This window comes from Dromiciops gliroides, chromosome 1, assembly GCF_019393635.1.
Source record: "Dromiciops gliroides isolate mDroGli1 chromosome 1, mDroGli1.pri, whole genome shotgun sequence".
NCBI classification, from domain to species: domain Eukaryota; kingdom Metazoa; phylum Chordata; class Mammalia; order Microbiotheria; family Microbiotheriidae; genus Dromiciops; species Dromiciops gliroides.
Genome location: NC_057861.1, coordinates 701,276,618 through 701,299,886, shown reverse-complemented (window position 1 = coordinate 701,299,886; position 23,269 = coordinate 701,276,618). Strand labels below are relative to the sequence as shown.

General features: G+C 40.7%; 1 protein-coding gene across 1 annotated transcript in view; it reads left to right on the top strand.

Annotated features, from left to right (window-relative positions):
• Positions 1–21,936, top strand: part of KBTBD12 (kelch repeat and BTB domain containing 12) — a 75,047-nt gene extending 53,111 nt beyond the window's left edge. Inside the window, exons 5-6 of the mRNA XM_043979157.1 lie at positions 13,083–13,280; positions 21,665–21,936. Of these exons, the coding sequence (XP_043835092.1) occupies positions 13,083–13,280; positions 21,665–21,840 (374 nt within the window). The 3' untranslated portion in view covers positions 21,841–21,936. The remainder of the gene's footprint in view (positions 1–13,082; positions 13,281–21,664) is intronic.
• Positions 21,937–23,269: the final 1,333 nt, after the last annotated feature.

Below are 23,269 nucleotides of genomic sequence, written 5' to 3'. Positions count from 1 at the left end.
CCTTCTTGAAGATAATTACTTTTTTTTTTCAGGGCAATGAGAGTTAAGTGACTTGCCCAGGGTCATACAGCTAGTAAGTGTCAGGTGTCTGAGACCGAATTTGAACTCAGGTCTTCCTGAATCCAGGGCCAGTGCTCTATCCACTGTACTACCTAGCTGCCCAGAAGATAATTACATTTTATGCACAAACATCTGTAGTGAAACTCTATAGAGAACTAAATAAGCCTTTCCAAAGTAAATTGACGTATGCTTTAATACCCAAGAAACCATGTGGTACAGTGGTTAAAGAGGTAATCCCATTTAGAAAAATTATGTTCAAGGCCATCCTCTGACAGTGTTATGTGACCCTGTACAAATGACTTTAACCTGTCAGTGTCACTGGCAAGAACTTTCTAAACCTCAGCTCTTGCTCTGCAAATGTAGATCTATAAGTAGGTCTGTAAGACTATAGGTTTCATGGTGCTGGTCAATATGTAGGGAAGAAACTCCTCTCCAGAAACTCTGAGGTCCATTCAAACAAATGAACAATTCAACAAGCAAAAGATACTTTAATAGTCAGTGACTACAAGGCAAATGTGGGGATAAAGAAGGACAAAAACCAAAGAATATGAACAGGCAGTTTTCAGACAAAGAAATCAAAGCTACCTATAGTCATATGAAAAAATGCTCTAGATCACAACTGATCAGAGAAATACAAATTAAAACAACTCTGAAGTATCACTTCACACCTATCAGAGTGGCAAATATAACAAAAAAAGGAAATGTTGGATGTTGGAGGGGATGTAGGAAAATTGGGAGGCTAATCCACTGTTGGTAGAGCTGTGAACAGATCCAACCATTATGGAAAGCAGTTTGGAATCATGCCCAAAGGGTTATAAAACTACACACCCTTTGATCCAGCAATACCACTGCTAGGTTCCTATCCCAAAGACATCCAAAAAGAGAGAACAAGAGCTATTTGTACCAAAAAAGAATATTTATGTAGCACCTTTTTGTGATGGCTAAGAATTGGAAATCAAATGAATGCCCATCAATTGGAGAATGGCTAAACAAACTGTGGTATATGACTGTGATGGAATATTATTGTGCTATAAGAAATGACAAGCAGGATGGTTTCAGAAAGGCCTAGAAAGACTTATATGAATTGAAGTATAGTGAAGTGAGCAGAACCAGGAGACCATTGTGCACAGTGACAGCAGTATTGTTTGATGAAGAACTGTGAATGACAGCTATTCTCAGCAGTACAATGATCCAAGACAATCCCAAAGGACTAATGATGAAGCAGACTATCCACCTCCAAAGAAAGAACTCTTATTGATTGAACACAGACTGAAGCATGCTATTTTTTGCTTTATTTCTTTCATTTTTTAATTCAACTTTTCTTATACAAAATGACTAATATGGTAATGTTTTACATAATTATACATGTATAACCTATATCTGATTGCTTGCTGCCTCAGAGAGGGGAAAGTGAGGTATTGAAGGAGGGACAGAATTTGGAACTCAAAACTTTATTGTTTGTTTGTTTTTGCAGGGCAATGGGGGTTAAGTGACTTGCCCAGGGTCACATAGCTAGTAAGTGTCAAGCGTCTGAGGCCAGATTTGAACTCAGGTACTCCTGAATCCAGGGCCAGTGCTTTATCCACTGCGCCACCTAGCAGCCCCCTGGAACTCAAAACTTTAAATAAAAAGTGTTTATTTTTTTTAAAAGACAAAAACAAGAACAAAAAAGTCAGGAGTAAGAAATGAGAGAGGTTTACAGATTTTACAGAAATCTCATGCCTGTATACCCTGGATATTCTCCTCAAGGAAAGAGTCAAGAGGCACAAAACATGGGAAACACTAAATAATATCACTAAGAATGAAAAACAGACAGGAAATAACTGGTTAATGTTGTGGGAGTCATTCTCTAATGAGCTCTCTGTGCTCAGTTGGTCCACTGACTTCTTAGAGTCAAGATTCAACTCAATGCCAAAAGAAAGAAATGAAATTAGAATCTATGGTACATAACTGAGGCAACCGCATCCTGACTTAATTAAATTATTGATGGGGGAAAAAAGTAAATTAGTAAAAGAACAGGAACTGCCATGGATGATTACCATTTCCTAAGGAAGTTTAACTAATATAAATCAATCACCAGAGGAAGGAGATCAGAAGAAGGTAGGAACTGCCTCATCCAGGAAGGACTTACCTCTTTGCCAAGCAAACAGATGTAGCATCCAAGGACACTGGTTTAGAATATAAACTTGTTTGTAAAATCTAATGGAAGAGGATGGTGAAAGATGATGGGATAATGAGCAATAGTACATCATAACACAGTGGAAATGGTCAGGGACTAACAAGTTTTCAGAAAAGTTGGCAAGAGTTTCTGGTATCTAATTGAGAGTGCACTTTAAGGTGAAATGAGAAGGAGGACCACAGATGAAAAATGGAAAAATATACAATTATAAATTCTCTTCGCCATCAATAACCATGGAGCCATCCCTTCTGGCCTCTTAACATCACAGTCCAAAATGAGCTGAGTAAGGAAGAAGAAATGTCTCTGAAGAAGACAAAAGTCAGAAAGAACAGCTGGACCAAGTCTATATGAAGATCTGGGTAGTGGGCAACATTCTGAGGGCATCAAAGGATTAATTCTCAAGGTACCTGGGGCAGCTAGGTGGCACAGTGGATAGAGCACGGGCCCTGGAGTCAGGAGGACCAGAGTTCAAATCTGGCCTCAGACACTTAACACTTCCTAGCTGTGTGATCCTGGGCAAGTCACTTAACCCCAATTGCCTTGCAAAAAAAAAAAAATTCTCAAGGTACCTGAGTAAGAGAAGACTTAAAAACAAGGCTTAAAAACAAAATTTAGACATTATTACCCCTACAACAAAAGGGAAACCAACAAGCTCTCAATCACTATTGACCTTTCTGCTTCTTCCCTATCCCTACTATGTCTTTATGAAAATATCTACACCCAAATTAATGGTCCCCTTGATGAAGGCATGAAAAAAGGATAGACAGCCCTCACCAATGACATTCTACAGTAGACCACATCTTTATAATAACATAGTTGACTGAAAGGAACAGAGGATACAAGATTCCACTATGCTTATTGTTTCCTAACTACAGAATGACATTTGATTCAAGAAGGCCTTAAAAGCTCCCCTCCAACAAGGCATTTCCCATGTGTCTAAGAGAATAGTCTTTGAAAGATGTAACAGAAGTAATGCTGTTTGATGGCTCTCTGATTACTAATATCAAGTGAGACATAAAAGAGGGATACATAGGGGTTTGTCAGTGATAACAGAGGACATTGTGAATGGGTGAGAATTGAGGAGAAATGTGAGCTGGGTTACCTTTAGGAAATTGCATCATGTTTTTAATGATATTAAGCATCTCCCTAAAATGAGGGCCCAGATTTTTAATATCAGTATTCTTCCAGTAATTCTATATGATGATAAGTAATGGAATTTTATAGTTACCAAAGAATTAAAGTTGAAGGCAATACCAAAGATATTGAAGAATCTCACTTATGGTGGGCGTGAGTATTATCAATATAATTACCACTAAGTCATATAGTATCAATAAATGATTGCCCAGGAAAGATGGTGTAAAATGACATCATCAGAGATATATATGACCAGAAAAAGAAGTGGGCCTTTCTTCTTGAGACACAGTGATAACTGATGACATGTATGCTCTATGGGTATCCATGCAATGGCAAGAGAAAGGCCACCACCATATTGGGTGAAGCTCCTGTAGAGTTTCTACCTTGTGGCAGAATTTGAACAAAACTTAGACAGAATCAAAAGGCTTTGATGAATTTCTGTCTTCACCATTAGAGAGTACATGCTGAACTGAGGTCACTGATACATTAATGTAGACCAATAGATTAGGAGAAGGGCAGCTAAGTGGTGTGGTGGATAGAGTGCTGAAGCTGGACTCAGGAAAACACCTTCTTGAGTTCAAATCTGGCCTCAGACACTCACCAACTGTGTCACCCTAGGGAAGTCACTTACCCCGGCTTGCCTCAGTTTCTTCATCCGTAAAATGAGCTGGAGAAGGAAATGGCAACCACCCCGGTATCTTTGCTTTTTTGTTTGTTTTTTTTGTTTTCTTTTTAGTGAGGCAATTGGGGTTAAGTGACTTGCCCAGGGTCACACAGCTAGTAAGTGTTAAGTATCTGAGGCCGGATTTGAACTCAGGTACTCCTGACTCCAGGGCCGGTGCTCTATCCACTGCACCACCTAGCTGCCCTACCCCAGTGTCTTTGCCAAGAAAACCTCAAACGGAGTCACCAAGAGTTGAAAACGAATGAAACAATTGAACAAGAAGAGGGGACTGTCATAGTCCTAGCTTGACTAGATTTTAGAAAAGTATTTGACTATAGCTCTCATAGCATTCTTGTAGAAAATATGGCAATCCATTGACTAGGACAAAGCTTCTTAAATATGAGGATCATGTAACTGAATGTGGAGGTCACAAAAAATGTGGCAGTAAATTTTGACTTTTATAACTATTTTATATGCCTGTATAACCAGGGTCATGTAAAAATTTCTCAGGTGAAAAGAGGTCACAGGTAAAAAAAAAAAGTTCAGGCAATAGTACATTTAGGTGGCTTCTGAGCTGGTTGACTGTCCAAATTGTATGAATAGTAATTAATGAATCCATGTCAGCTTCAGACAAGGTCTCCAGTAGGGTGTCCCAGGGATCTGTGCATGGCCCTGTGCTCTTTGTCATTTTCATCCACAGCCTGAATGGCATACTTATCCAGTTTACATATGAGGCAGAGCTAGAAGGGATAGCTAGTTAGTTTCAGAAAAGATCACTGCAGGTTAGAATGTTGGATCAAATATAATTTTTAAAAATCTAATAGGGGGCAGCTAGGTGGCACAGTGGATAGAGCACTGGCCCTGGATTCAGGAGGACCTGAGTTCAAATTCGGCCTCAGACACTTAAGTAGCTGTGTGACCCTGGGCAAGTCCCTTAACCCCAATTGCCTCACCAAAAAAAAAGAAAAAAGAAAAAGAAAAGAAAAGAAAAGAAAAGAAAAGAAAAGAAAAGAAAAGAAAAGAAAAGAAAAGAAAAGAAAAGAAAAGAAAAGAAAAGAAATTCTTGGATCAACTTCCTCTGAGCCAAGCTGTCTATACTATTTGGCTGTTGACAGAAGATCACATTCTATGAGTTCAAGGGTACGTGGGTAGAAAGGAGTGGGGAATGGACTTGGAAAACATTAGAGAAGCACGTCCTCCCTCTCTCTCTATCCTTAGCCATATCCCATATGAGCCAGAAATTCTTCCTAACAGTTTTGCCATTCATAAAGCTGTCACCATAGTATATGAGGAAAGAAGACAATCTGTCCTGTATCCTGCTGAACACTGTAGCCCTCCCCCTTTAAATACAGGACAATGGTCCCAACATCTCATAAGGTTAAGAGGGTGGGCAAGGAGGGGTGGTTCACTTTTGTGGGCATTTTTAAATAATAAGGGCATTAACCCTTTAAGATATACTTGGGACACATACTTTGTGTTGGGCATGACTCAAAAAAAGAATTCCATTCATTCTATTTTTTTAAATTAAGAGTCTTGCTCAAAGGAAATAAAGCTGTAATATATTTGATTAGGGCCTGAAACACAAAGAATGGGGGACATTGTCAAAATATTATGTTAGCAGTCATTTTTCAGTGGTGTCCAACGCTTCATGACCCCATTTGGGGTTTTCTTGGCAAAGATACTGGAATGGTTTGCTATTTCCTTCTCCAGCTCATTTCAAAGATAAGAAATGGAGACAAACAGGGTTAAATGAGTTGCCTAGGGTCACATAGCCAGTAAGTATCTGAAACTGAATTTGAACTCATGAATATGAGTCTTCCTGATTTCAAGCCCAGTGTTCTATTCACTACCCCGTGTAGCTGCCCACGGCAAGTAAAATTCTAATTATGTGTTGATCAGAGCCTGGGATTTCTCTCATCAAAAGATGTATCTTGTGACCCTAGCTTATTACTAAAGACATTTTTTTTAATTTAGCAGTTTACCTGCTAGGAATACATGTTAAATTTATGTTCATCAGACCTGCTGCTATCATAAAGTGTGCTTGCAGGTAACCCTGCCCAAGTAGGATGGTGCTCTTCATTATGAATGTGTTCATAGAGTCCAAGACAGAAGTGACCTGCTAGCCTATTTTTCTTCTCAAGTGGAACGTCTAAACTGCCTGCCAACTAAGTGGAAAGGGTATATTCTTAAAAGGTTAGGATTGTAACACTAAGGATTGTACACAGTAATTAAATCCACCTTCAGTAGCAGAACAATGAAGATGACAAGGGAGTTATTATTCTGAATAGCAAAAGAATAATACCTATTCTTTGCTTGTATTGTATGGGGGGGGGGTTCTGTAATGGGTTTTTAAAGGAGATATTCTGAGCCAGAATTCAGGATTTCAGCGCCTCACTCTGCTTCTGCCTGACTCACAAAGGTGACCCTTCCTTCACCTCTGTTTGCTTCGGTGTCTTAACATTTACCTACAGCTGAGAGACGCAAAGTTTTAGCGAATGGAGGGTCGTAAGATCTAACCCTCTCATTTTACAGACAAGAATACCCAAGGTCAGAAAGGTGGTATACTTGGTAGTGAAGTTGGTGTTTGAACCCATGTTCTCTGACTCTGGATCTAATGAGGAGTCCCCTTTATCACTCTGAAAGATTGCTCAAAAGCAGTAATAATCAATAAATACTTATTAAGCACCAACTATGTGCCAGACACTGTTCTGAGAAGCAATTAAGTGATGTCTGTAATTCCTTGATGGAAGATTGCTGGCTTCAATTACTAGAAATAAATTGGCTTCCTTATAGCCCTCTAAGCTGTTGTGAAAGTCTTGACTTCCTCATGAGCTAAAAATCCAACTCTTTGCTGACAGAGAACTCATGTTTTATCAAAGACAAGTAAAGAGCCAAACAGCTCTATGAGCGCAAAGAAGGGAACCCAGAGTGAAGGTTCCATTGCCTGATATAAAAGTGGGAAGATGTTTAAGAGTTTGAAGGAAGAAGATTTTAAATTCTTCACTATAGGGAATGAGATCAGGAGCCAATGATACTCAAAAAGAAAATCAGTCTCCTACTTTCAGTATCATACCCTTTCCAACAAACCACATGGCTTCTTGGTAAATAAATGAAACATGAGTTGGATAATAATTTAGTTTTAGAAAAGGGAGTCTAAACGTACCATGACCACACAGTGATGTCATCTGTTCACTCAGATTTCAAGCAGGCATGTACAAAAGAGAAGTAGGGTAAGTGACAATATCAGTACCGTTTATATAAGGATCTCAAAGCACTTAACTTACATTCTCTCATTTGAGCATCACAATAACCCTGTGAGGTACAGGTTATTTTTATCCCCATTGTACAAATGATGAAACTGAGACTGAGAAAGGTTAAACGACTTTCCCAAGGTGACAGAGCTTAGAAATGTCTGAGGAAGAATTTGAACTCAGATCTTCCTGACTCCAAGTACAGCACTCTATCTACTGTGCTACCTAACTGCAATATATACACGTCTATATGTATGTTTGTGTATATATGTTTACACACATAAATTATGTATACATGCATATATTATGTATACATATAGACATACATAAAAATAATTATAAAGCAGAGAAAAGGTCCTGTGAGACCAGTGTTCAGAACTGTAGCGCTCCACAGATATTGAAGATAATGAAAATAGCTTTTTAAGTATGTTGGGGATAAACGTCAACTATGTATTAACCCTAAATTCTTTCTCTACCTGGAAGAATAGAGACAAGAGTTCAACCCTGGGATAGAGCTTTAAGTCTGGAGCAACTGTGTCTGCAAGTACCTTAGGAAGATGATGCTCACCAGGGGATGGTTGCTTGACTTCATAATAATCATGAGTTCTTTCCCCACTGTGGGGTGGCACTCAGAATCAAGACTATAGAATTGCTAGGAGAAAGCAGAGCCTATAAAGGAATAAAGCTTTCTTTATTGCCCCAGGGCTTAAGCAGGAATTCTTACTATATTGTGTTTTCTGTGTATTACATTTGTTCTATGTTCCTTGCCTTATTAGCTTGGTCCTTGCAAGGGTACTGAGGACACCTAGAGGAGAACCAGGAACAAACTCAGTTCAGGTGATACCAGGAAATATGCCATGTTGGACGGAGGGTGAACAATGGCAATTTTATTCAAAATCCCCCAAGACTGATTTCCATCCAAATAAACCCAAGACCATGGGTAATATATGAGATATGGTCATTGGTCTTTAGAGGCTCTTAATATAGACATAAATACATGAAAAGTTAAACAATACAAAAGAGGTTATGAGGCCATGTCTGATTGATTGTCAAATGAATGTTAGAGACCACTGCTTTTGAGTTCATACTTTTATTTTGGTTTTAACCTTGATTGTCTTGGTTATACCAGACTAAAAGTAAAAATAATAATTTGTAGCATGAAACTGAGGCAACTCCAGCCCAGCCTATTTAAACAAGTTGTTGATGCCCAAACATGGGGAATAGATAAAAGAACAGACAGTGACACAGATTATCATCATTTTTCCTATGGAAGTCTAACTGATACAGATCCTGCAGAAGAAGGAGACTTAAGGGGCCAAGAGGTTGCTCTAGTCAGTAAACATTTGTCTCTCTCAGTAGAGGAACATGGCAGCCAAGAGTAAAACCAGTTAGCACATAAACTCATTTCTAAAATCTTGCAAAGAATGATGGTAAAAGATTATGAACAGTAGCACCACATAAAATAGGAAGAAGCAACAGAAATAAAAATTAAATTTACAGGAGAAAACTTGGTAAAAGACTCAACTAAACAAATTCATTTTAAACTAAAGCATGTAAGAAATAAACTGGAAGTAGGACAACAACCAAACGAAAATGGAAAAGATGTGAAGATTTTTACAACAAACTCTTTTCACCATCAGTGGCAGTGGAGACACTAAATGTGGATTTCAACACCACAGTGTTCAAATAGAATGTCAAAATGGTAGTAAAGCAAACAAAAATAGGAAGAGAAGAGGGATTAAACCAAGCATATTCAAAGGAGGTCTGTGCTACAGGTGATTAGTGTTGAGGTTATTATGGGATTGATTGTCAAGGTATCTGAGGAAGGGAAGAATACCAAAAGCTTAAGGGCAAAATAAAATAAAAATCTTGGATCTTATAAGTACCTTCAAAAAAGGCAACCTAGAAAATATCATTAACTACTGACCCATAAAGCTAGTTTCCCACTGCTGTAAAAATTGTATGAAAATAATCCGTACAAGTTTCAAATCTATCCTCAATAAAGCTATGAAAAGGCAGCAGACCATATCAATGGAGCCACCCATTTGACTGAAAGGTGAAGTGAAACAATAAGAAATTATTTCAACCTTATGCCCTCATGTAAAACGTTGTAAATATTTTGATTAGAGGTGGTCATAGACCAGTGGATGAAATAGTCTTGTAATACAATGAAGCCCACTAACTAGACAGGGGGACTAGATATTTAATGGTCCTTGACTAGTTCCACCACCTATGATGCCTAAAGCATGAGGGAAATTGGGATTGGCTTCCCACTTCTATTTGTAAAAAATAACAAAACAACTGGAGAGACCAGTTTCCCTGTTATGAAAATAACAAAAACATAAATGTCCCAACACAATGAGGAGGTAGAGTCAGGGAGCACAACAGAATATGATTATACCAAGTCCAAGGTCAGCCTCTCCTCAAAGACCATGCACATATGAGATCTGTGATCTCTTTGTGCAACAGTCCAATGCACCCAAGACTCTGGCAACTGACTTTTCTGGTGACTGAGCCCCAGTTATATCTTCTTCTCTGACTCTACCCCCTTTATCCTCCTGACTTGGGGCATTTAGGACTTTTATGACTAGAGCCTCCTCTTTTACCATTTAAAATGTTCCATAATAAAAGACATTGCTTTTATGAATTACTGATCTGTCAGATTCCTTTCTGAAACTCTAAATCCCATAACCGCTATCAGGGAATAAGATATGTAGAGTATGAGATATCCTACTGTGTTGACTCCTCATTGAATTCTAAAGAACAAAACCAAACAAAAAACTTTGATTTGGGAAAGCAAAATACTACCTGAAAGATTTTCCTCCAACGAGGTGTCTTCCATAACTATGTCTAAATCATACAAGATTCCTTGAAACATGTGTGCAATAACAGAGAAAACTTGACTCAACAACCTTCTGTTACTAATATTAAGCTAGACATAAAACAAGAAAATGTATATTTTCCAAAGGTACTTTCCACCTTCATGGAATAAGTCCAGAACAAAGTCCAAGAAGGAAGAGAGCTTCTCTGTATGTGGTGAGGTCTTCCAGAGGAGGACTCTATTAAAATCTACTGCTTACAGACCCCATTGTGCTGATCACATCAAACCTGAGAACATTTCAGAGCCTCTTAAATGAGATACATAATCATTCAGAAGAGTTGGGTCTAACTACCTACATAGGAAAACTTAACTGGATGAAAAATGCCTATTATCCAAACTAGGCTAGACCATTGGATTGACCACCCATAGAATAAATCTATCCATACATATTATCTGAGAAAGATGCCAGAAGTATTTTAATTAAATATTTCTTTCTCTGATCAATAAAAGGATACAAACAGGTAATTTTAAAAGGAATAAATACAAGCTATTAATAGCCAGATCAGGAAAAAAATGCTCCAAATTTTGAAGCTGGACTGAGAGTTGAACAGGAAGGGAGGAAACTGCACAGTACTTTGAACAATAAATGAATAAATAAACAGAAAGGCATTTATTAAGCACTTTCTATGTTATATGAATACAAATATGAGATAGTCCTTGCCTTCAAGGAGCTTACATTCAAATAATGGAAAAATACATGCTAGCCAGGGAGTTTTGGTCAGAGAAGTCACAGCCCTTTCTTTTTTTGTGTGGGGCAATGGGGATTAAGTGACTTGCCCAGGGTCACACAGCTAGCAAGTGTCAAGTGTCTGAGACTGGATTTGAACTCAGGTCCTCCTGAATCCACCTAGCTGCCCCCTACAGCCCTTTCTTAAAGTAAAAGTCACAGTTGTTGTTTTTCCTTCATTTTCAAGATGTCTTGACTTGTGTGTGAATTGTATTTAAGTGAGGCAAAGTTGCACATGGTCTTCAGCCTTACTCTTCTCTTCCTGTGTCATCCATGTCCAGTGTCAAGACAGAAGTCTGCATGACTCACAATGGCCTGGGATGCAGTGTATGACCTTGTCATCTTGGATGTCTGACCTAGCTCTAAGCACACCACAGCTCCTACTTTAGCCTCCTTCAAGGCTGTTAGAACAGATTGTTCTCAGGGGCAGCTAGGTTGTACAGTGGATAAAGTGCCAACCCTGGATTCAGGAGGACCTGAGTTCAAATTCAGTCTCAGACACTTGGCACTTACTGGATGTGTGACCCTAGGCAAGTCACTTAACCCTCATTGCCCTACAAAAAAAAAAATTAAAAAAGAATAGATTGTTCTCATCTGCTCATTCCACTGGGGGAAGTTTTCATATGCTTGGGGTAGAGATCCCCTGACTCACCAACAGGTTTGAGGCCGGTTGGTTACTCTCAATCTGATTTAGCCCATTTGCCAAGATGGTTTACCAGGGTGTGGCCGCTGCATATGCTACAGGTTTGTGAGGTGAATCAGGTGGACACCAAAGCTGAATGAGCAGCCCTGAAAATGGCTCAGCAAACCCCAACACCAGAGGTGCTACTCCTCCTGAACACCCTTTACATTTAAAGTAACAGTAGTATTGATTTAATTGTTGCACCCAAAGCAAGAGGTAGGGGCAGAAAAGAAAGGAAGAAAGAAGGTGAGGACAGGAGGAATAAGGAAAGTACGTGGTGGAAAGGTAGAAGGAAATATAGCCAGAGTGTATAACATGGCTAGGGGTAGAGCATGGGATAACTCCAAGCTTCTCTCAGAATCAGAGATGCATCTTTTTTAACCATGATAATCTGGTGATACTGTGGGGGCTGCAAGGCAGAGAATGCTATAATCTCTGAAAAATCCTAGAACTCAAAATCACCTAAAAACTAATGGGGAGGGGGGCAGCTAGGTGGCGCAGTGGGGGGCGGCTAGGTGGCGCAGTGGATAAAGCACCGACCCTGGATTCAGGAGTACCTGAGTTCAAATCCGGCCTCAGACACTTAACATTTACTAGCTGTGTGACCCTGGGCAAGTCACTTAACCCCAATTGCCTCACTAAAAAAAAAAAAAAACTAATGGGGAGGGGGCAGCTAGGTGGCACAAGGGATAAAGCACCGGCCCTGGATTCAGGAGGACCTGAGTTCAAATCCAGATCAGACACGTACTAGCTGTGTGACCCTGGGCAAGTCACTTAACCCTCATTGCCCCAGGGGAAAAAAATGGGGAGGCCAACCGTACTATAGATGTGAGCAGGCTGAAACACATTATTTATCAATGAAGCAGAGGAAGCTTCAAAAAAGATATCATCAGGGGCAGCTAGGTGGAGCAGTGGATAAAGCACCAGCCCTGGATTCAGGAGGACCTGAGTTCAAATTCGAGCTCAGACACTTGACACTTACTAGCTGTGTGACCCTGGGCAAGTCACTTAACCCCAATTGCCTCACAAAAAACAACAAAAACAAAACAAAATAAAAAAAAAAAGATATCATCAGAGAGATATACATCTAGAAAAAAAAAAGATGGGTGAGTCATAATGAAAGCAAAGGGTAAACAAAAGACAGGTTGAACGTCCTATTGGTACCCACATAATATCAAGGGATCTATAGGAAGGCCCCTGGATCCCCTAAGAAGAATTTATGAAAGGGCATGGACAAAAGTCACCCCATATAGCCAAGCTCTCTCTTTTTCAGCCACCTCTATTTAGATTTGTCCAGGAAGGACTACATAAAAGCTTAGACAAGTAGACATAATTTTTCCCTAGAAATCTTCTTGCCAGTAAGCACTTGGCAGGAGAGAAAAAAAAACAAATCAGGAATCACTTAAGAGTGTGATACAAATCTCCCTGAGAGCATTCTGCCTAATGTGGGGTTTCTGCCTTTGGTCCTTGGCCATCTCGCTGATCAATACATCATCTTCCACAGGTGGAATCGGCTGCCTGGGTCGAGACAAGGGCCAAGTTCGTAAATGCCTCGATGCTGTGGAGATCTACAACCCAGATGGGGATTTTTGGAGGGAGGGGCCCACAATGCCAACTCCCCTCCTCTCCCTTAGAACCAATTCTACCAACGCAGGAACAGTAGATGGAAAACTATATGTCTGTGGGGGTTTTCACGGAGCAGGTATGTTTAAAATGGAAAGTGGCACATGCTTTAGCGATCTGGCTTTTGCATTCCAAATTCACATGCAGTAGCGCTTTAAGTACCTTTTGAGTGTTTCTGTCTGGTCAAAAATCTAGGCAGTGCATATATTCTCACAGAGCTACAATGGCCCAAGCTTCAGACCTGGCCAGTCATAGGAGCAGAATCCCAGTGAAGTCAGTGTTGTTTGTCTCCTGGGTTGTTCCCTTTCCCTTAAAACCCCTGGAGACTTTGGGTAGCCTTCAAGGCTCTGATGAATCCTCCAATACAGGGAAAGAAGGCTGGCCCCATGACCTAATTTATCAGAAAGAAAGGAAGCAAATTAAAAGGCATCATGGAGGCCAGGCACTGCTAATGTTTGGTGGGGTACAGCTGGATTAAAGAGACCAAACTCTTTCTTGCCTATATCCTAACTTGGCCTGAGTTTCAGAACTTTGGGATAAAAAGGGAGACTGAGTCAGTCAGTCAACAGGCATTGATTAAGTGCTTGTTATGTGTGAAGCACTATGCTAACTAGGTACTGGGGAAATAAAGAAAGGCAAAAACAGTTCTGACCACATTCTAATGGGGGGGAGACAATATACAAACAACAATGCACAGGCAAGATATAGACAGGATATGGGGGCAGCTAGGTGGTGCAGTGGATAAAGCTCCCATATTGGATTCAGGAGGCCCTGAGTTCAAATTCGACCTCAGACACTTGACACTTACTGTGTGACCCTGGGCAAGTCACTTAGCCCTCATTTCCCCGCAAAAAAAATTAAATTAAATTAAAAAAAAAATATATATATATATATATACAGGATAAATGGAGGGATATATATATATATATATACAGGATAAATGGAGGGCTATCTCAAAGGGAAGCTACTTCCATTGAGGGGGACTGGGAAAGATTTCTTACAGAAAGAAAGACTGAAACTGAGTCTTGAAGAAAGTCAGGGAAACCAGGAGGTGAAGATGAAGGAGTGCATTCCAGGCATAGGAAACAGCTACATGCTAGAGGAATAGCAATGGAGGTCATTGTCACTGGAGCATAGAGTGTACACGAAAAGAAGAAGCAAGCAGCCTGGAAAGGAGGCCTCACCACATAGTTCCCTCTTTAACTCAGATGCTGGGAAATCTGACTACTCTGATGGATTTCTTACAGCGCTGTTGTGTTACCAAAATGGAGTTTTGTTCTCCCAGATTGTAGTATAGAAATAAAATTCAGAAGGGGGGGGGGGGCTCACCTAAGTGGCACAGTGGATAAAGTACCAGTCCTGGATTCAGGAGGACCTGAGTTCAAATCTGGCCTCAGACACTTGACACTTACTAGCTGTGTGACCCTGGGCAAGTCACTTAACCCTCATTGCCCCAAACTAAAAAACAAAACAAAAAAAGACCAGGCACACGCTTGTTTTTATCTGTCTTCCTCAAGCTAGTAGAATCATTCCCTTAGAATTGTTATTTTAATCCTCATTTTTCCCCAACACTCACAATAAATTCCTTAAAACTCATCTTTAAATGCTGTCTTATATAGTCGTCAATTTAATTTCTTTAATGTCTAATTTTTAGCATCTCTGCATGAGGAAAAAGCATAAATGTGGGTGAACCATTGTTGTATTTGCAAGAAGGGTCCATTTTCTCAATGTAACACTCAGATTTTAAAATGGGCATAAATCTAGTAAGCAAAAAGCTCAAAAGATTGATTGGTTGCATCAGTAAATGAGATCACTATATTCAGGATGACTAACTGTTTAATTCTGACCTCGGTAAGAGGAGAACTATGCTAACATATCTATGAAAAACATGCCTCAGGAACACTTATGTTCTGGCAGAGAGCCAGATAAGAGATCACTGTAACTGGGGATTTTTATATGCTCATGTTCATCTTAACAAATTCATAACTGAATACAATCGCAAGTGGAAAGTTTTCTACTTATTCTTCTGAGCACTTTCTGAAGAGAAGAGCAACTTTCTTATAAGGTCTGATAAAAAAACATTGCATGACAAGTATGTATATCAGTAATCAGTATGTCCAGGTAAGGAAAAGCAAGGTTCCTACACCCATGGTAGAGCAGCATTAACAGTTCCTGAAGGTCCAGAGGGCATTGAGAAAAGAAGGAAGGAAGGAAGGAAGGAAGGAAGGAAGGAAGGAAGGAAGGAAGGAAGGAAGGAAGGAAGGAAGGAAGGAAGGAAGGAAGGAAGGAAGGAAGGAAGGAAGGAAGGAAGGAAGGAAGGAAGGAAGGAAGGAAGGAAGGAAGGAAGGAAGGAAGAAAAAACAGAGAGAGAGGGAGGAAAAGAGACAAGAAAGAAAGGAAGAGGAAAGAAAGAGGAAGGAAAGAAGGAAGCAAGCAAGTGAGCAAGGAAGTAAGCTGGGCTTTACACCAGTATATGAGAGTGTTGCTCCACCCTAAGGAAGAAATCAACAAGTTTTTCTCCTTTATGCTGCGTAGAGGTTCTCTCTCTAAAGTCTCTAGATATGAGCTGAAAATCAGGGACATGTAGAAGAGCCTACATGTCTGTAGCTTCTACAGTCTCTTCTTCTCCACTCCTTGGAGTGTTCTCTGTCCATGTGCCTCTCTCCTAAAGAGCCTCCAAAACCACATGTCTCTCTTCTAAGAAGCCATGCAGCCAATCACATCTCTCATAAAGCCATCCTACTCAGCTTTTTCTCCATCAGGTTGGAGTTCATCTCCTTTTTTTTTTTTTTTTTAGTGAGGCAATTGGGGTTAAGTGACTTGCCCAGGGTCACACAGCTAGTAAGTGTTGAGTGTCTGAGGCCAGATTTGAACTCAGGTACTCCTGACTCCAGGGCCTGTGCTCTATCCACTGAGCCACCTAGCTGCCCCCTCATCTCCTTCTAAACATGGCTTGAGTACAGAATGTCCCAGGCCTGGTTGGAAGATTTGATTACATGTAAAACACACACACACACACACATCAGGGGATAAGGAGAGATCTTACCTCAGAGACTTGCTAGCTGTGTGACCCTGGGAAAGTCACTTAATTCTAATTGCCTTAAAACATCCAGGGCCATCTCCAGTCTTATTGCTCCCTATATCTTCTTTGCTCCTAAATTCTTCCTCTGTTCATAAATCTGGCAGATAAACTATTCTATGCTCTCTTAATTGGCTTATGGCATCACCCTTTATGTATACCCATTTTGACCTTATTTTAGTATATGGTATGAGATGTTGGTCTATACCTAGTTTCTGCCATACTATTTTCCAGTTTTCCCAGCAGTTTTTGTAAAATAATAATGAGTTTTTGTTCCAAAAGCTTAGATCTTTGGGTTTATCATATACTAGATTGCTATAGTCATTTACTATAGTGTAATTTCTACCTATTCTATTCCACTGATCCACCTCTCTATTTCTTAGCCAGTACCAGATTGTTTTGATAATTGCTACTTTATAATATAGTTTGAGATCTGGTACTGCTATACTACCTTCTTTTGTATTTGTTTTTATTGATTCAGCTCAGGTAGTTTCAATGGTTCTCTATTGTCTCTAGGATAAAATAGGAACTCCTCTATTGGGTATTTCATTACCTTCAAAATCTGGGTCCAGCTTATTTCCCCGGACTTATTTTACACAATTTCTCCTTATCCATGATACATTTCAAACAAACTGTTCTAATTCCTGTTCCCCATACATGACAATCTATATCCACTTCTTATACAGTTCATCCCCCATGCTTAATTACTCTCCCTTCAAAGCTTAGCCCAAGTACCAGTTCTTCACTTCTTATTTGTCCATCATTATTGAAGAGGACTATGACATCAAGGTGATGTCATGACTTGCAGTTGTGACACTTAAAATATTATGGGGTTAGGCTGTTTCTGTCTAAATTACTGAGGAACTAGGCTGGGGTTTTCTAAGATATATTGCTACTTATAAATTAAAGGCTATTGCACTAGTTTTGGCATTTAAGCATTTCTTATTAAGATTGCATATTACTAAAGTATTGACCATGTGTCTGACTGACTTCCCCACTAGTTACAGGCCTTACAGGCCTGAACAGTTACATACCCAGAATGAATAGTCCCAGAAAGAGAGAGGAGAGGGCACAAGAAGGAGAGCATTGACCACATTTAACACGAGCTGAAAACCCCCCAGCACCATATGGTCTCTAAGAGAGAGCACATGGCTCCAAGAAGAGTTCAGAAGTCCTACATTATCTAAAGAGAGAACTTAGCTACCACACAGGCTTCCTCCCCTAGCGTGCCACCCAGAATGGTGTTCACCTCATGATCTCAGTCTCTTTTCCTCTTGCAATAGAGGTGACTCTTACATACTGATCAAAGCTAATTGGCTAGCATCATTCAATTCCACTGGTTGATGTGACCTGAGGGTGGACCATATTAAAATGAGCTTGAGGTCGGGGTCTAGTGAAAGACAGACTCCCTGAGGGCAAAGGCAATTCAGATAGGTATGGTTTTAATCTCTACTTTACTGAGCTAGACTGATCTCTACTGTACCTCTGGGCTGTTTCTGAAAGAGACCAGCTAAAGTTCTTTCAAGTGGGGATAATAATTATTTACCCACACAGTAAACAGGATTTAAGTGGGAGAGGGCAGTTCAAAGTTACCAGCCTCACACTCTCCTCCAAAGCCATCTGGGTCCAGTGTGCAAGATATATATATCAGGACGACTGGAGATGGTCCTGGATGTTTAAGGCAATCGGGATTAAGTGATTTGCCCAGGGTCACACAGCTAGTAAGTGTCTGAGGTGAGATTTAAACTCAGGTCCTCCCAACTCCATGCACTGTGCCACCTAGCTGCTCTAAGAAATGTTTATTGATCGATTGACTGATTGATTGGAAGATGGATTGAAGAAGGAAGATTAGAGACAAGGAGACTGATTAAGAGATTATTACAGGGGCAGCTAGGTGGCACAGTGGATAGAGCACTGGCTCTGGATTCAGGAGGACCTGAGTTCAAATCCAGCCATCAGACACTTGACATTTAACTAGATGTGTGACCTTGGGCAAGTCACTTAACCCCAATTGCCTCACCAAAAGAGAGAGAGAGAGAGAGAGAGAGAGAGAGAGAGAGAGAGAGAGAGAGAGAGAGAGAGAGAGAGATATTATTATAGTCGACCAGGTGAGAAGTGTTAAGAGCCTGAACTTAGAAGTGGATGGGTTCAAAAGATGTTGTGGAGGTGGAATCATTGACTTCTTCCTAATCTCTCACCTTGGTGTTATGTCATAGTCTTGTTTCTATACATGTAGGTTAGTCCTTCTATGATCCATCAGTAACTTTTGGCTAATAATGTTTATGTCTAATAATAGACAACTCTCTTTCCTGAAGTCTTTCCATCAGAGAGTTTGACCCTTCTGGAATCTGACCTCTTCTTTTGGGGTTTGAAAAATCCATGGTGTCCAAATCACTATTAATATTATGAGCTGTTCCTCTACGGGCTTGAGGCTGTTGAGAATTTCTCGGTCCCATCCAACTGTATCTCATTCAAACTTGCTTTAGGATAAAGGGGGCCAATCAAGCCTCATCCGTTTGTTCAGCAAATATTGATCAAGTATCCACTTCATGCATCACACTAGAGTTTTCTAGATTTTTAAGTGTATCTTTACATTTAATGCCTTATAAAATAATAGATTTGGAACTGGAAAGGAGCCTTAAATGTTATTTCATCTAACCTCTTAATTTTATTTTGGAAAACTGAGGTTAAGCGGCTTGCCCAAGGTCAGAGAGCTTTCAAACCCAGGTCCTCTGTCCTTAAGTATACCACTCTTTCTGCCATGTTACATTGTCCCTACTTAAATATGTTGCTGCATTGACGGAGTGCTCCAGAAGTTTCAGGTATTCCTTTATTTCACACACTTTTGAAGAAAGGGCCCAACTACAGACACATTAACAAGTTTCATAACCATGCTCTCCATTGAGCTAACCAAAGTGGATCTTTTTTAAATAGCGAGACCAATAGATGAATGAGGTAATATCTAGTTGGAAGAAAAACGGAGGGATTTCCAAATGGAGTTATTGGGATAGGGACAGAGTTGTGACTAGACAATTAGTAACTTGAACAGGTTTTGCAGGAAGTTGAGCATAGACTTTCTGTTCTGCCTCGAGGTAACAGTTTCCCACAGTCTCTTAAGAGAACAACATCTAGCCTATCCATTGCCCTTTGCTGTCATATCAAACTCTAGAAGCATAATAAAGACAGGCTTAGAATCCTGATTACACAAATATTTAGTCAGCCTAGTAAAGCCTAGTAAAGAAAAGAATTTACAATGTTTATTAACTGACTGACTGAATAAGGCCTTTTGGATATGGAAGGTAGGAGAGGAAGGCCATACTAGAAATGGCCAGGCTCAGTGTAGCACCAAGGCAGAGTCCCTGAAGAGCCAGGAAACAGAATAAAGAGACTGCCTCAGAGCTGGCACAGCTGGGGTTGAGCTCGGGCATGGATCCAAGTACATAAGGGAGTCATTTGCCTTCATTACAGAAAGCCAGAGAGACAGACAGACAGACAGAGACAGAGACAGACAGACAGACAGACAGAGGAGAGAGACACACAGAGACACAGAGAGGAGAGAGGAAGAGAGACACACAGAGAGATACAGAGAGACACAGAGAGACAGAGAAGAAAAGAGAAGAGAAAGAGAGAGAGAAAGAAAGAAAAAGGAGAGAGCGGAAAGAAAGAAAAGAGAAAAGAAAAGAGAGAGAGGAGAAGAGAGATAGAAAGAAAAAGGAGAGAGAGAGGAGAGAGAGGAGAGGAGAGGAGAGGAGAGGAGAGGAGAGGAGAGGAGAGGAGAGGAGAGGAGAGGAGAGGAGAGGAGAGGAGAGGAGAGGAGAGGAGAGGAGAGGAGAGGAGAGGAGAGGAGAGGAGAGAAGAGAAGAGAAGAGAAGAGAAGAGAAGAGAAGAGAAGAGAAGAGAAGAGAAGAGAAGAGAAGAGAAGAGAAGAGAAGAGAAGAGAAGAGAAGAGAAGAGAAGAGAAGAGAAGAGAAGAGAAGAGAAGAGAGAAAGGAGACAGAAAGACAGAGAGAGCTCTCCGTGTCCTCTTCCCCTGGCCCAAGGAAAAAGCTGGGTGGGCTTCAGGAAAGCCCTTCCTGACTTTGTGTGGGTGGGCTTGGTGGCTTAGTGGTAGGCAGGGCATGTGGCCCTGTGCCAGTACAAGCAATCTCTGGTGCACCCACCACCTGGCCCTACCCAGGCTGCTTCCAAAGAACAATGGCATTCCTCAGTGGCTCCATACACAGGCTGGGAGCAGCTGAGGAAGCTAGACAAAGGAGAAAATGGGCTGGAACCTGAATTGCTCCTACTTCCCTGGAATGACTGAGAGAACGGAATCAAGAACATGAAGGGCACGAGAAAACATGACCCCAGTAGATAAAATGAGTTTTCTAGATAAAACTCTATAAGAGTTTTCCTAGGAAGAAAAATGCCAGGGGCTTTCATTTCAAAAACAAAGCAAAACAGCCACGTAACCAAAAAAATCAGTTGCAGCAATAAATAGAAACTAAGCGGGGGGGGGGGGGGGGGGGGGGCGCAAAGTCATGAAAAATTGCTAAAGTGAATCCATTCTAGTCTATAGATGCAAACCCAGCCTCCTGTTTCTATCTCACACACTTCCCCCTCACATATTCTAAGCCAGCCACACTGTTTCCTATTCGTCCCCCAAAGAGATCACACTGCCCTTGTGATGCCATTTCCCAACACATAAAGTTCTTGAATTCTCTTCACAATGCATGAATACCAATGCATTGCACAAACTCTCCATCAGTTATTCCTTGTTCTTATGTAATTCTCCCAATGTTTTTTTCTAGTCATACATTTCTTGGATTACACACTTTACCCACTCCTTGTGTAAGCCTGTATTTGTAGTGTCTTGCAGCCTGCTTGTCCCTGCCACGTGCCCCTTCTTTATCCTTTGGGTCATCCTCAGCTTTATTTCCCTGGAAATTGTCGGATTCCATGACTGACAGCCGTATAACATTTCAGGAATCCATTGTTCAATTAACCAACAAGCATTTCTTAAATCTCTTTAAATTCACTAAGTGAGCCAACCTCACTGGCCAATTAACTCTGATATAACCCTTGTTTGGGGGATAGAGGGAGGTGGCCCCTTCCCATGGGGACCTGTGTGCAGTAACCTCTAATTGTACATGTCTTTTAGCAGGTGGCCCACCAGAAGGGGCCAGATTTCATGCTCAGTTCCCAGGAACTGGCTCAGGCCTGCTAACAGATAAAGAGGAATTCCCATGATTACTGCCCCTCCCAGGCCATGTGTATAGTGTCACCATAAATTTTTAAATATGAGCCCCCACTAGACTGTAATCTTCATGAGGAAAACTACATTTGATCGAATGAATTCGGCTTAAATCAGTAACATTTTATCTTAACCCTTTGCTATTTTTCAGATCGGCATGAGATTATCTCCAAGGAAATCTTGGAGCTGGACCCATGGGAAAATCAGTGGAATGTCGTGGCCATCAATGTCCTCATGCATGACAGCTATGACGTCTGCCTTGTGGCCAAGATGAATCCCAGGGATCTCATTCCCCCACCTTCAGATTTAGTAGAAGAAAGCGGTTAAAGCTGAAATACTGTTACTGTAGAGATGCCAGATTGAGTTGCAAATGAAGAGTTTAGAACAGAGAAAGCCACATAAATTCCCCTTTGTTCATTCAGCAGGTATGAGGCACTGTGACAGTACTGCATAGTTCAAGGATGTGCCAGGCACTAACTTGTATTGATAATCTAGTAGGGGAAATAAGACATGTACACAAATGAACAACAGCAGTACAAAGTAGAATATGATAAATACTCACCTTGAGAGGATCCAACTGAGTGCTTCAGAATTCATGGGGATGGGGAGATCCATTATAAATGGATTGGTCAGGAAAAGACATAATGGAGGTAATGTCAAAACTCGAAAAGCCTGGCCACCACATCCCTGAACCAGACCATTCAAATTGAGCCTCAAAAAAATGAGTAGGACTTGGATATATGGAAATGGGTAAAAGTAGTCTTCCAGACAGAAGGAATGGCTTATTTGTGTTTAACAAATATCAAAGGCAGAAAAGCCCAATGTGTGTTAGGAAATGCTGAATTGGCCAAGTTGACTGTGGCACAGGGGAGTAGTTGTATATAAGAGTGGAAATATAGTTTGGAGCATGGTAATAGAGGATCATGAATGTGATGCTAAGTTTGTTGTAGATAGTGAGAAGCCAATGAGGGTAGGAACACTACCCAGGACATTTTAGGAAGATTCTAGTGTTTCCTTTCCTGTTTTTAGCGATAATCTTTTTTAATGGGTCTTTATTGTGCATCCTATTTAGGCTCCCCTCGGTGACATTGACAAACAGCATAGAGATTACTGAAATGGAAAGTCACAATATCTTAGGGCCAAAGAGCCCTCTAACCCTCTCCCTTGTCCCATGATGAGGGCAATGAGGTCAGGAACCCCTGATCCAGTCTAGGGCACCCCTACTTTAGGTCAAGTTGGTATGTCCCAGAGACATCTCAAATTGAGTATGTCCAAAATTGAACTCATTACCTTGTGTCCCCCTCCCTCCTAAATCCTTCCCTCTTTTAAACTCCTCTATTTCTGTCACCTCCATTCTCCTAGGTTCCCAACCTTGGTAATATCCTCGACTCTCCTTCACCCACATACCCAACCAGTTGCTATTTATATCTCTACAAGGTCTCTGAAATCCAATTTCTTTTCTCTACTCACACAGCTCCCACCTCAGTTCAGACCCTCATCACCTCTCCTCTAGATGATCAAAATGGTCTCCTAATGGGCCTCTCCAAGTCTCTCCTCACTCCAGGCCACCCTACACACTGCTGCTAAAGTGATTTTCCTTAAGCATGGACCTGATTACATGATTCCTCTGCTCAGCACACCAAAGTGGTTCCCTGGTGCCTCCAGGATAAAATATGAATTCCCCTATTTAGCTTTTTTTTTTTTTTTGGTGAGGCAATTGGGGTTAAGTGACTTGCCCAGGATCACACAGCTAGTA